The sequence below is a fragment of the Lepidochelys kempii genome, chromosome 6 (assembly GCF_965140265.1).
Source record: "Lepidochelys kempii isolate rLepKem1 chromosome 6, rLepKem1.hap2, whole genome shotgun sequence".
Lineage (NCBI taxonomy): Eukaryota > Metazoa > Chordata > Testudines > Cheloniidae > Lepidochelys > Lepidochelys kempii.
Window position 1 is genome coordinate 113,258,758 of NC_133261.1, and position 13,659 is coordinate 113,272,416.

The 13,659-nt window shown below is 40.1% G+C and overlaps 1 protein-coding gene across 1 annotated transcript in view; it reads left to right on the forward strand.

Annotated features, from left to right (window-relative positions):
- LBHD2 (LBH domain containing 2) overlaps positions 1 to 12,581 on the forward strand; it is a 29,946-nt gene extending 17,365 nt beyond the window's left edge. The window contains exons 3-5 of the mRNA XM_073349718.1: positions 4,007 to 4,067; positions 7,615 to 7,810; positions 9,122 to 12,581. Of these exons, the coding sequence (XP_073205819.1) occupies positions 4,008 to 4,067; positions 7,615 to 7,810; positions 9,122 to 9,198 (333 nt within the window). The 5' untranslated portion in view covers position 4,007 and the 3' untranslated portion in view covers positions 9,199 to 12,581. The remainder of the gene's footprint in view (positions 1 to 4,006; positions 4,068 to 7,614; positions 7,811 to 9,121) is intronic.
- The last annotated feature ends 1,078 nt before the right edge of the window (positions 12,582 to 13,659 follow it).

Sequence of the window (13,659 nt, forward strand, 5' to 3'; positions counted from 1 at the left end):
ATGCAGTTCTTATGATAAATGATAAATTTTATGTTAATTACCTGTCATTGTGGTTTAGAGCTACTTATATAAAAGCAGCAATAAAACCCACCAAGATCACCTCAACAATAAAAAATTATTTTCTGTTAATATCATGTCACAGCCACAAAAGGTCTTTCAGATTCAGCAGTGCTAGAAATCATTCTCCAGTGTCCTGCAAGCGATTTCCATCTTTCAGCTGAATTGATGTGCAGCTGCATTTTCAGTTCTCTTATTGCTAGCTATTAATATTAAATACTTAGTTAAGTGTGTTACAAACATCACTGCATTCCCTAGACTATAGAGAGAGCTCTTGCTCTCCTTCAGTGTTTATAACCAGAGCTTGTGAACAATTAATCTATTTCAGTTAAAACCTAATTCCTTGCCAATTCTATGGCCCTACATTCTTTTCTGAAATGCATGAAGTACAATTACTTCTGCCATCCTATTGAACCAAATGCTGAAGGTCCATAGATTTTTTTGAAGGGAATGAACTGGACTTCAACAGCTTGAGTTCTGATTCACTAAGGCATCTTTTGTGACGCTGGCACGACAGTCTCCACTTTCCCAGCCAGAATAATTTATCTTAGTCATTGAGAAACAATGTGCAGGGCTTACCATGGTCTCAGGGAAGTACCAAGTCAGTTATTGACCAATAATGAGATTTCATTATGTCGCAGTGACATTTTTTTGCTTAGACAACTCGTTTAAATATATGCATAAGGCTATTGCTCTATGGAACAAGGGCAGGGAAGTGTTTTCAATACTGGATAGCAGAAGCAGAGTGAATAGCAAGGTGAAATGTCTGTCAATCTTCCTATCTCCTTAGGATGGGTCCAAGTCCCAGATTAGAGCCCTCATCTTGAACCTCTATCTATAATGGACAGAATCTGGAGATTCTTGAAAAAACTTGAAGATTTTGATGTGGATTTAGAACATCTAAGCTTAGGAATGCTCAGATTCAGGCTTTTGGTTCTGCCCACTGCAGAGATGATGGGCTTGATTCTGCTCTCATTTACTCTGCTGTCTATCAGAATAAACACCATTGAATTCAACTGAGCTAATAGCATATATTAGATCTAATCTGGCCAAAGAAATTTTTGAAGCCAGAGAATGCTTCTGCGATTTTGGTTCCGGCCCATGTCTAATCTCAAGTTTGTAGCAGATCTGTGGTTTGGTTTGGTTTGGTTTTAAAAACATGATTCAGTGGGATTTTACAATCCCAATGATACCATGCTGTTCTGTGCTGCTGTTAATTAAAGTAATTGTGAAGAGTTTTATATTAACTCCAGAGATTGTATGTTTTAGATTCATGGGGCAGTTGGTCACATGGGCCTGAAAAATGTTCTCCTTAAGATGTGTTAGTTTGTTGTTTTGTGTAGAAATAGTCTTAACAATGTAGGCCTCAGTTTGAGAGATGAGACCAATAGGACTAGTGGCATTTCAGAATGCATCAAACAGTCTTTGCTGTGGCAAATAGCAGAACTGTGTAACTGATAGTGCCGGCATTACATATTCTAAAGGAGTCTCACATAGTGAGTAGCTTTTCATTTGCTGAACTCTTAGTAGATAGAACTAAACACACTGGGCCCAATTCATCCAGGGCATAACTCCACTAAAAATAATGGAGTTACACCCAAGATGATTTTAGCCCATTTTGTCGGTAGATCATACATTTAGATAATTAATTGGGAGATTGATTTATCTTTTGATGGCTGCAGTTTTCCTAATAATTTGTGTCATTTTCAGTCACTACCATATTTTTTTTCAGTAGAAGGACAAATATTTTATTTATAAAGCTCAAGTATGGGGAAAATCCTAATTGTATGGAAGTAAGTATAAATAATAGACATGCAGTAGACTAAGTAACTCACTGTAGTGAAGATCATTGTGTGACCATCTCCTTGCCAGTGTCTGGTCCCTCTTAGATCCCTCTATTTTCAGTTATGTGTGCTAGACAGAATCAGAAGAAAGCTAGGGCCAGATTTGCAAAGGCATTTAGGTGCCTAGAGATGCAGATAGGTGCTAGTGGGATTTATAGCCACACTTAAGCAGGTTAAGCACCTAACACCCATTGGTTTAATAAGATTTGGGGGATCGATTTGTCAAGGTGTTTAGGTAGCTAACTCCCATTGATTTCAACAGGAGCTAGGTGCCCAGATACTACCTTTAAAATCTGGTCCTACAGGCCTAATCAGCTTAGGTGCTTTTGAAAATCCACTAGGTGCCTATCTACACCTTTGAAAGTCTGGCCCCTAGACATCAAAACAATTTGGTTGAATGCAGTTAATGGTTTAGTAGGAATTATTGTGTCATTAATAAATAAATAAATAATAAAGACATCTTGTCATTGTAAGCGTCTGTCATTATAAAATATCACAAGTTAGTTTAGTTCAAGTTTGTTTAGTATTTCTTTGGGTACATATTTGCCTATAGATACAATCTATATGACCATATATTAATAATTAACAGGTCACTGTCAAGGTTGGCAGGCCCCAAACTAGCCTTGATTTCTTGTTATATGTTTCTCCTTCTCTGTTTTCCCCCAACACAAATACTTTGATACTTCTGCTTTGCAAAATGCTGCCCTAGTGCCAATTTTTCTATCAAGGAGTGTGGGAATTTGGAGTTTCTTCTCTAATCTCCCATTCAGAGGCAGAAGAGGGTTGACCACATAAACCCAGAGATGTCAGGACTAACCAGTAATAAACAGCTTGTAGATTTCTGCTTGGAATTCTGCTCACACTGAAAAGGACCATGTCATGTCTAGCAGCTGTTCTGCCAGCTCTTTCCTTTCCTATCTATCTAGAATCTGATACAATACCTCTCCCCACCTCTGACTGTACCTCCAAGAGCCATAAGTGCCAACCAGATGGACGGACCTCCAGGGAGTCTGTGGCGTACAAGAGGGCATATTGCAGCCCCCCGCCCCCCCCCCCCATGGATTTGGCTCCTCATTTGGCAGTTTAGCAACTTCCTGCACCATATAGCAGAGTGTAGCATGTGGCCCAATCTTAGTAGTCCTGTGACTATGAGCAATAATTGTGTGTACAAAGGAGGTGTTTTAAATATAAAGGGAAGGGTAAACACCTTTAAATCTCTCCTGGCCAGAGGAAAAACCTTTTCACCTGTAAAGGGTTAAGAAGCTAGGATGACCTTGCTGGCACCTGACCAAAATGACCAATGAGGAGACAAGATACTTTCAAAGCTGAGGGGGGAAGAAACAAAGGGTTCTCTCTGTCTGTGTGATGCTTTTGCTGGGAACAAAAAAGGAATGGAGTCTTAGAATTTAGTAAGTAATCTAGCTAGATATGAGTTAGATTCTGTTTTGTTTAAATGGCTGATAAAATAGCTGTGCTGAATGGAATGTATATTCCTGTTTTTGTGTCCTTTTGTCACTTAAGGTTTTGCCTAGAGGGATTCTCTATGTTTTGAATCTGATTACCCTGTAAGGTATTTACCATCCTGATTTTACAGAGGTGATTCTTTTACTTTTTCTTCTTCTATTAAAATTCTTCTTTTAAGAACCTGATTGCTTTTTTCATTGTTCTTAAGATTCAAGGGTTTGGGTCTGTGTTCACCTATTGAAATTGGTGAGGATTTTTATCAAGCCTTCCCCAGGAAAGGGGGTGTAGGGTTTGGGGAGGATTTTGGGGGGAAAGACGTTTCCAAGCAGGCTCTTTCCCGGTTATATATCTGTTAGACGCTTGGTGGTGGCAGCAAATAAAGTCCAAGGGCAAAAGGTAAAATAGTTTGTACCTTGGGGAAGTTTTAACCTAAGCTGGTAAAAATAAGCTTAGGGGGGTTTTCGTGCAGGTCCCCACATCTGTACCCTAGAGTTCAGAGTGGGGAAGGAACCTTGACAGGAGGAAAAACACTGTTAATAAGTAAACAGATTTCAAGAGGTTATGTTAAAAGACAGCCTGTAACAAAATTATTTTAACAAGTGCAAAGCTGAATTTATCCAATTTGATTTTAATACTTGCAGCATGACAGAGGTGATGAACACACGGGAACCTGTTATGGAAGAAGGCGGCCCTTCTACCCAGGTAAGTTCAGCTGAATCAGAAAGTATTTTGTATTGCTTTACAAAAAACATATGCAACGTAATACAACTGGTAGCTTTTATACGTTAACCAGCAACCTAGATCAACTGACAGTAAGGGACACAGAAAAACAATGTCTAAAATATACTTGTAATCCTATTCAGTTTTAATTTTAAAAATGTAAAGTCTGTGATCCTGATCATTCTCCTAGTGAAGCCAATTGCAAAATTGCTATTGACTTGAATGGGAGGAAGCCTTGTTTCATGCAATAATAAATGTTCAGACACTGACAGGGCTACAGTACGGACAAAGAGTAAAGTTTATCAACAAGGCATAACATACTGTTTTTTAAAAAAAGTAGATTTTGCAAGTATGCGTATCATCTATTTCAGGATTAAATTAGGATTAAAGTCCTAGTCTCATCATACCTGACTCTCTGTCCCGATCTCTCCTGTCTCATTCCTACTCTCCTTGCCCAGTCATTCCCATTTTCTTGTCCCTAGTCTCCTTGCCCAGCCAGTCCCAGTTCATCCCCTCCTGGTTCCTCATCTGATCTCCCTCTCTCCCCGCATACCCTGGCCTCCAGTTACCCCACCATCCCACCCACATTCCCTGTCCCCACTGGCTCCCAATCCCAATCTCTTTCACCAAGCTCCTCGTCCAATCTCAGCCTTCCTCCTGCCTTCCAGGATTCCTTGACCCAATCTCTTTGCCCAGCCAGGCCCAGTTCTCCTCCTGCACGCTGGCTTTTAGTCACATCTGTCTCTCCTCACCACCTTTTCCCCGCTCCAACAGCTCTTAGTTCCTGTATCCTCCCCCAACCGGTATCACTTTTTCCCCAGCTGCCAGTCTCCTTGCCCAGCCAGGACTAGATCCCCCCATCCCAACTCCCACTCTTTCCCTCCAGCCAGCCTTTAGTCCAGTCTCCGTCCCCCCCACCCTTTGTCCCAATCTACTTTCCCCACCCCCGCCACTCTGACTCTTGTCTGCTCTGCATGCAAATCCGGCAGCTTCCTTCTCCACACTGGCTGGCCCAAGAAGGGGTCATTGAGAGTACACGAGAGAGACGCATTCTTCCTGCTCCCAGTTCAGGTGATCAGACCCAGAGCCAGCACTGCTCACAGGAGCCCAGAACTGCAATTGCAGGGAAAGTTTTGCTCGGCCCCAGGCAGGAGCATGCTCAGTGAAGATGGAATTTAGCAGCTAAAATCCTAAGTCTCTACTAAGCATGTACAAACTGCAGTTTTTCAAAGGTTTAATACTTGGGCAAATTTGGGCAGGTTTTCCCATAGAAGGCAAAAGGCATATGCCTCACACAGATTTCAAGTCCCTGCTCCAACCCATTTATAATTTTTCCCTAGCCCTATTCCCATATACAGCTGAACAATTTTGGCTGAAAATTTTCCAGAAAAATTCAGTGTGAGGCAGACATCTGAGATGGAGAATTTCAAACCAAATGGTTAAAGTTTGGCAAAGTTATAAGCAGCTGAAAATATGGTCATATAATGGGAGGTGTCAGGCAACCTTAGTACTAGGTGTGCTACCAACCCTGATTATAATAAGGAAGGGTCCAGCCATTTAAAGTGCATCTATTTTAGGGGTGGAAAGGTTTAACTAGAACAATTGTTAAACTGTTGAGCTAAAACAGTGGAATTTTCTAGTATACTGAAGGCCTTTATTTAATAATTTCTTTAGCAGTCTGTCACATTAAGCATGCTGTGTAACACTGCATCTTCAGGGAGCTTTAAAACACTAATTAATCCTCACAACACCACTGTGAGGTAGCGAATTATCATCCTTCCCATTTTACAGATGGGGAGACCTGTACAGAGGTTACAGTTACATATTTTATCTATCATAGCAGTGCCAAAAATGGTGCTTTCCTGACATACAGGAATAGACATCGCCTTCCCCAAAGAGCTTACATTCTAATAGAAGACATGATACGACACATGACAGCTGCCGCAACATTTGGGGTAACTAGGAGCCTGAGTGGATGAGGGTTACAAAAATAAGGTCATGTGGTTACTTAGTTATGCCCACTTTCTGAGTCAAGGCACCTGGTAAAATGCAGTTGTCTTGTGATTCATTTCCAGTTTGTCACGTAGACAGGACCTGAACCACGTTTTCAATGTTTTAGCCTCGTTGGGGAACATGGTAAAGGTCCTGTTTCTACTTCTAACTGGAAATGGGTTATAGCTGGGTCAGATAACAACCATGATGTAACTGGGTTCCCTGATTTAGTTATAACTCTAGTGTAGATGGAGGTGGGGGAGTGGGAGTGGAATTTGTGAGTTGCCCAGCATCACACAGTGAATCAGTGGCAGAGCCTGGAATTGAATTTGAGAGTTCCTGGCCCCCCAGTCCTTTGCTTCGTCCACTAGTCTCCAACTCTCCTCTAGTGTTATAAAGAGAAATTTAAATGTTGAGAAGAAAATAACACAATACACCTGTACTGACTTGAACATAGAAAAGCTGGGGAAGATCCAAGTGTAAGGCTTCAGCAAAGTGGCAACAATATTAACGTTGTATTAACATGCTGGAAGCGTTTGTATTTAATTTTCTTACTTTCCTAAGAAAACAAAGGATTCAAAAATACTATATGATCTACAAATGTTGAAAAGCAAAAGACAATTGTTGACAAGTTGTAATATATCCTTTGCTAAGAATATCTAGTTTTCAATTTAATATATGAAGCTTCTTACCTTTAAAAAAAGAAAAAAAGTTCTGTTTCTATCTTTGATTTCTATATAGTGTGTGACCTGGAGATTTAATGGGTCAACTAAAAATAATAACTTGAGCTGTTCTTTGGGCTATGATGGTCTCCATGGATGCCTGTTTTGCATGAATGTGCTATTAAATATTGAATTGTACCTTTTACAAAATAGCTCATCGAAATGTTGGCTTCTAAATAAACTTTCATGGCAAGAAATCATGAATAAATCACATCTGAGCAATAGTAGTGAAGGGCAAAGGATTGAAGATGTGTGATTTAGTAACACAGATGTGGTCTTGTGTCTTACAGTTCCTCCAGTGATTACATATGAATGTTAGACTAGTAGGCGACCTATATTGAAATGGAATTTTTTGCTTAACTCTTTTAATATTTTTATTAAATATGTTGGGTCACCCTAGTGATCACTAATTGCTTGCACAGCATGCTGGAGAAGTGTTGGATTCCTGGGCCCAATCTCTTACTCTTCAGACAATCAAGGATTGTCAGTGCATAGGACAATGCACATAGCACTAACCGGAGGGAATGCTTCTGTGAATCCCCGACAGTGATTACATCAGTCAATTAAGGAGCTGTGTCAATGGCATGCTATCCAGTACCTCTTGACTGGAGGTAGGGTGGATGGGACACACACTCTTTACAGTATGATGGATATTAAAGTAGAGTGGCAAATGGGGAGGATACCCTGGAGTTAGTTAGGAAGGAGGAGGACCTCTTCCCTATGAAGGCCTTCTGTTGTACTCACCATCACAGCCCGAATACAAAAAATATCAGTGTGTGCTATTCTGACTCACATATAACCCAGTATTTTATTAGGCTTTTCCAGATTCATGTGAGAAGTACCCCAAGCTGTCAAAAAGGTTGCCATCAATTGTGGTAGAGCCAACTGAGTCAGGGGAAGTTGAAAGTGGAGAGCTACGCTGGCCACCTGATGACCTGAAATCCATGGAAGACAAGAATCCCCTTGCTGACCAAAGAGTCTGTGTTCAACAGCAGCAAATGGATCTGGAAAGTATGAATTCATGATCTTCACCCTCCACTATACAAAAATGACATTTCCAGACAGGGTAATATGTTGGAATTCATTGCTGATATACAGAAGCCACTAAATGTGTAGTTAGATACTACAGGGACAGGTGCCTTCGAAATACCTGAGGTGAATATAGATCTGTTTAAGGAATGAACAATCAAGGTTAGCTGCTGAGCATCTGAAATGCCTAAAACTCAAGTTTACCACTGGTCATTCAGCTGGCTAACAGCCAGCTTATTGCACATTATTAGCACTTCACTCTGAACTGGGAAACAAATGTGTCAACAGTCATAATCCCCTTCTATTTATATATATAAAAGCCTAGAAGCAAAGTATTTAATAACTGTATGTTTCCAAAGCATCACTATGTCACTGAAACATGCATTAGTTCAACATACACGCTAACACATACATATATTAGGACTATTATGACTATGGGTGGTAAATATCTGGCTAAAAGATATAAACGTGTAAGGGTATAGTTCTTACATGAAGTCCTACATTCTGTAGATTGTTATAGATAGTAGAATACTTGAGGCCAAGAAAAAAGGACTGTCTTCTTAAACCTTTATGGAGTTTGCATTTAAATGCATCAACATTGGAATCCCAAACTGCATGCCCTTCTTACCCCAAACTCCTGTTGACTTCAGTAGGACTGCCTGTGAGAAAAATGGTTGCAGGATGGGGCTGCAAAATCTTTCTTCAGTGCACGCAGCCCCCCTTATCTCCAAAAATTGAGGAAGGACAAATAGTTCTGTTCTTGAAATCAATCAAACCATTCACCATGTCAGTCAATATGTTGGGATTTTAGGCTGGAGGCAATAGAAGAATATAATCCTTCTGTCTGCTCCAAGAGGAAATGTGAACATGATCTGTATTCAAAAATCTGGTCTGCACATCATGACCACAACATTTTTCTGACACTTGTACCTGAGGTCCTTAAGTAGTGGAAGGCCTAATACATTGGATATATAAGGCATGCTCCTGTAGTCCTTACTCAGCCAATACACTGCCATGACTTCAGTGGGCATTATATCTCAAACAAGAGGACTCAGTACTTCCCCATTTGCATAATATCAGTCTTCGGTTTCTGAAGTCACCTGTAAAGTCAAGTCACTGTGTAGTTAGTGTTTCTTATTTTGGATTTCACAGCTGGTTTGCAAGTACAGTTAATTACTAATTGCAAGTCTGAGCCCATAAATACACATCATCTGCTTCAGTGAACACAGTGAATCAAGTAAGGTTATCATAGTCATATGGGGAAATAAACACCAATGAACTGTTTCTTTACAGATATTTTAGCACATCCAGCTCCAGAAGTGGAAGGCAATACAGATAACACTGAAAGCAGAACTGAAAAGGATGACTAGGAACTCCACAGCCTCAGAAGTGAAACTTCATTGTGAATGTTGTTGAAAAGCTAACACATTCTGAAGACATGTTAAAGTAATCTGTATTTAAATCTGCAAAGGTTTTATTTAGTTAGTACATGGTAAGAAGTGTATGGGCTTTAGAACTGTTCTTTTGAACATTTAATTTTTCAGGCTGGGATTCATATTATTTGTTTAAATTTTCCTTAGGAAACAATGGGACACATTAGGAAATACATTCCAGTTACTGTGAGATCACAAAGTGAAAATGCTCACAATTTCAATTAGCACATTTTAGTGGATTCGCCTTATTGGAACCAAGCTGCTTTCAACAGCAGCACAAAGGGTTTGCATTTCTACAGAAGGAACATCTTAAAATCTAAAACCTTTCTTTGTTTTTAGCCATTTAAAACTAGCACTGTGATATTATGGACAATAGATTTAATATAATGTCACTCTTTGACTTTGTAACTTTTTGTATAGAGACACAAGTATAACATTTGCATACATGGCTACACAGAAATTGAAGATGACCTTTACAGGTGAAGAAAAGAGCAGTACTCTCCCTTTGACCAATCTGTGCAAATTCAAATGAACCAGCCTCTTATTAACAGTGTTTTAAACAAGGAGCAAAAGTCTTAGAAATGCTTTGTTGATGTACAATTCTTGAACCGGAATAGCTAGTCACTGGTGTTTGTGAAGTGAGACTGTTTATTGTAGATTTGATGGGGTTGACTGTGCTGTTTGTACACACACACTGCAGGGTCCAGATTCAGCCCTGGTGTAACTGAGTGTCATCGCCACCAACACCAGTAGAAATGGCCCCTGCTTACACCAAGGCTGAATTTGCCCCAAGATGTTAATAGGAACTGTTGTGATTATTCTTTCATTATGTTTAGTGTATCAAAAATAAGTAGAGAGGTGCAAACCATTCCGCCTCGACCTGCAAAAGTGGGGGACCACAATGGTATCAGCCTTCCTCTGGACTCTTTGAGGCCTTGCCACATGGTGTGAGGTCTGCGCCAGGGGAGGGAGTGAAGATAGGGCAGTTTCTGGTAGGAATGGGTGGGATAGTGCTGGGTAAATGCATATCCTCCCCCATCCCGCCCTGTCATCAATCAGCAAAAGTAATATGGGCTGGACCTGCATTAATCTCTTCTGCTAAGCTCTTGGGTGCAGCTGCAGCCAGGGGGAGGCTTTGGTAGCACAGCTCCCATGGAGCCATCTTCTGGAGGCCAGAGCTGGTGCTGGGACACAGGACCTCCAGGGATGCCCTGGGCTCCCCTGGATTCTCCATATCAGCCATGTCTGGGGATGGGCCCTACAGCCTTCTCTGGGGAGCCGGCTTTGCCCCCAACAGAGAGGAGCCTTACAGAGATTCCCTGTCCTTGGGCCCCATCCCATGGGAGGGGATGATCTGGGCCAGAAATATTACCCAGTGGATAGTGTTTGATGGAGGATATGCATACATTCAGCAGGATTCCACTCTTCAACTGACAAAAGCCTTGTAAACTATGGAATTAGAACTGTCCACGTCTCCGTCCTTTTCAGGACTGGATGGGTCCTGTATTTCCAGTTAATGTCTCAGATGGAAAAAGCAGCTTGTTACAGATTTAAAGAAATAATACAATTTCTTCCAGCATTTACTCTGTTTACTTTCAAGTGCATTCTTTTGTCCAGTAATAATTTTCTCTAGCGGAAGCTTTTCAGTGTGTGATGATCAATAAAATTTACTGGCCAGATGTGTTAATAAGATAATTTTATACATTCTTAGCCACCAAATTTAATATATTTACGTACAAAGAATTCTGTGGAATGAATGTTTATTAGTACAAAGGAAAGAGACTATTTTACTTCAAAGCAACATTAATGTATGTATATGTATATAGTTCACTATTTGGGGTGTTTGGGATTTGTGACCATTTTATAAGCAGCGTAGTATAGTTATAATGTAATATTTGGTTGAACTTTGCTCTTCAAACATTTATAACAGTCTGTTTTGCCTTTTGCTGTAGACTTTCATACCTTTTCTTTCACAAAATGAGATTGTTGGCTGGATGGGATTCTGGCTAAAGACTGTCCAGAATTCATAACAGTACCTGAAGCTTTGAGGAGGGCCTCATAGCCCTCTGCAGCGTCTGGCTGCTGACTCTTGTTAGCCCCTTCTGCCTGGTGGTCTTAGTGGCACTGCTCTTACCAAAAAAAAGTGAGAACAAACTCAAGATTTTTGTTTGAGTAACACATTGAGTACCCAGGGACCAGGCATGGATGCAGTGATAACACAGCACTGACAGGAGCAGGGCAGTGGGGCCTAAGTTGGTATGATCTACATCACTTCCACTATGACAGAAAAAACAAACAGGTAGCCAACCACAGCAGTGAGGCAACTGAGTGGGTGTGTGGCATGCTCTAAAATACTGGACTTTTGCTTTCCTTGTCAAGAATTTTCACAACAGCCTGGAAAAACCCTGAGTTTAGCTCTGAGAATTCACTGAAGTAATAACCTGCAGCTTTGCCCAACTGAACTTGGGGTGACTTGAAACATGCCACCTCATTTATTTTTCTTTTCAAAATGGAAAAACTTGATTATTCCCCAATATTCTCTTTCTGCTTTTGGACAACTTACCCTTTCTTACCCCATAGGGGCCATATCCTGTTTCCAGCTGAAGACAAAGGGACTTTCCCAGGAAGCACAAAAAACAAAACAAAACAAAAAACCCTAGGCATAAATTGGCAAGATAGCCACACAGTATTACTTTTTTCATTGAATTACATAGGACTACAGCCCATACAGAGTTGCTGTACTTTCTCATTTGTTCAACCTAATCATTTTCCTCTTCCCTGTTTCCTCTTTCATATTACTCCTTTTAAGCATTTTAATGGAAGTGAATGGATTCTTAAAATTAAAGCTTTCCACTAAAGCCAAATGGCCTCAGTTTAACAAAACTCACAGAACAAAAAAAAAAAAAATTGTATTTTCCTGAAAGTAGGCCAGACACTCTAGAGAAAAGAGCAAGGTGGAAAGAGAGAACATTGTTTTTAAAAAGCAAGCCCTGTTTCTTCAATTTGTAGGTCTATGTGTCATTATTTTGTCTCTGTACAACAGTGTTGTCTATCTGAAACTCAATGGTTATTTTGTATTTTTTCTGGATGAAAAAACTTTGTAGAAACTAAAAAAAGACCTTGTCATATTTTTCTAGTCTAGCTTATAGTATAATATTTCATGTAATGTGGAAAAAAAGTTTTATGGAATAAGACATTGTTAGATTTTGCTCTATTTCAGTTCTTTCCAATTTTGTAAAATGTCATCTGTACTTAACATTCAACTACTGTATGTCCCATAGATGTATTACACAATTTATTAAAAGCCTATAATAGACCTATTTGAAGACCTGGTACATCAAAGACTTGCTTGAAAAATACAAAATGGCATCTGGGGGGGGGTCTCATTTCCCATTCCGCATATAATACAGAAGCCATTTTAGTTAGTCAGTTAAGCAAACTCATGCCCTGCAAACTGAATGTTCTCACATTGTTTTTTATGCAGTTAATGGCCACTTTCCTCTGTATAAACTATTCTAAATTCAATTCCAGTTCCTTATATACAGTATTGACCATTTCCCCTCTTTTTAATAGAGCTGTTCCTAGACAAGGGAACTCAGAATTCATGGGTTATGTCTTGTCTTTAAAATTATTAAGGTTTGTATTTCTCTTATTCAAGCAACCTTCTTAGTTCTGTTGCCCTGTGTTGCATGACACACTAGCAATAGGCCAGCTGGCTCATTTTCATTCATCTTTTAATACAGTGCACATTTTAAACACTTGTTTGAAAGATTGTTGTAGAGCCCAATAGGGACTAACATTACTGGAAGCTCTGTGCTTATGCTGGAAAAGCAGCATCATACAGCAGAAAAGATGAAAGACTGGGATAATCCATCATGGAACAATGTTTTCCAAAAATGTCATGTTACCAAAAGGATAAAGATCATGAAACTTGAGCGCTGGACTCTGTCAATCATGCTTACAATTATCGAGAGATTCTATTTAAAAAGGAAGCAGGAGAGGTTGTAACATTTTGTGGTATGTAGGTCAGTGAAGCGGAAGATATATAGATATCCTGCAAATGATAGCTTTTCCTTAGAAAAGACTGGGATTTACTTTCTGGCTGTTCTATGCTAGCTTGTGGCATAGCACTGGGGAGGCTGCCTGCCATCTATTTACATGCTTATGTGGCCCCCATCGTGGTAGTACTTCAGCAATTCACAAACTATCTAATTTAGGCTCCAAACAGCTCGCTCCCCCCCCCCCACCACCATATTCTCTCCAGTTTATAGATAGAAAACTGAAGAACAACATCTATTAAGTGACTTTCCCAAATTCATCCAAGAAGCCTGTGGCTGAGCCAGGAATTGAACCCAGTTTTTTGAAACCCAGTTTATCCCCAGTGCACTAGACCATCCT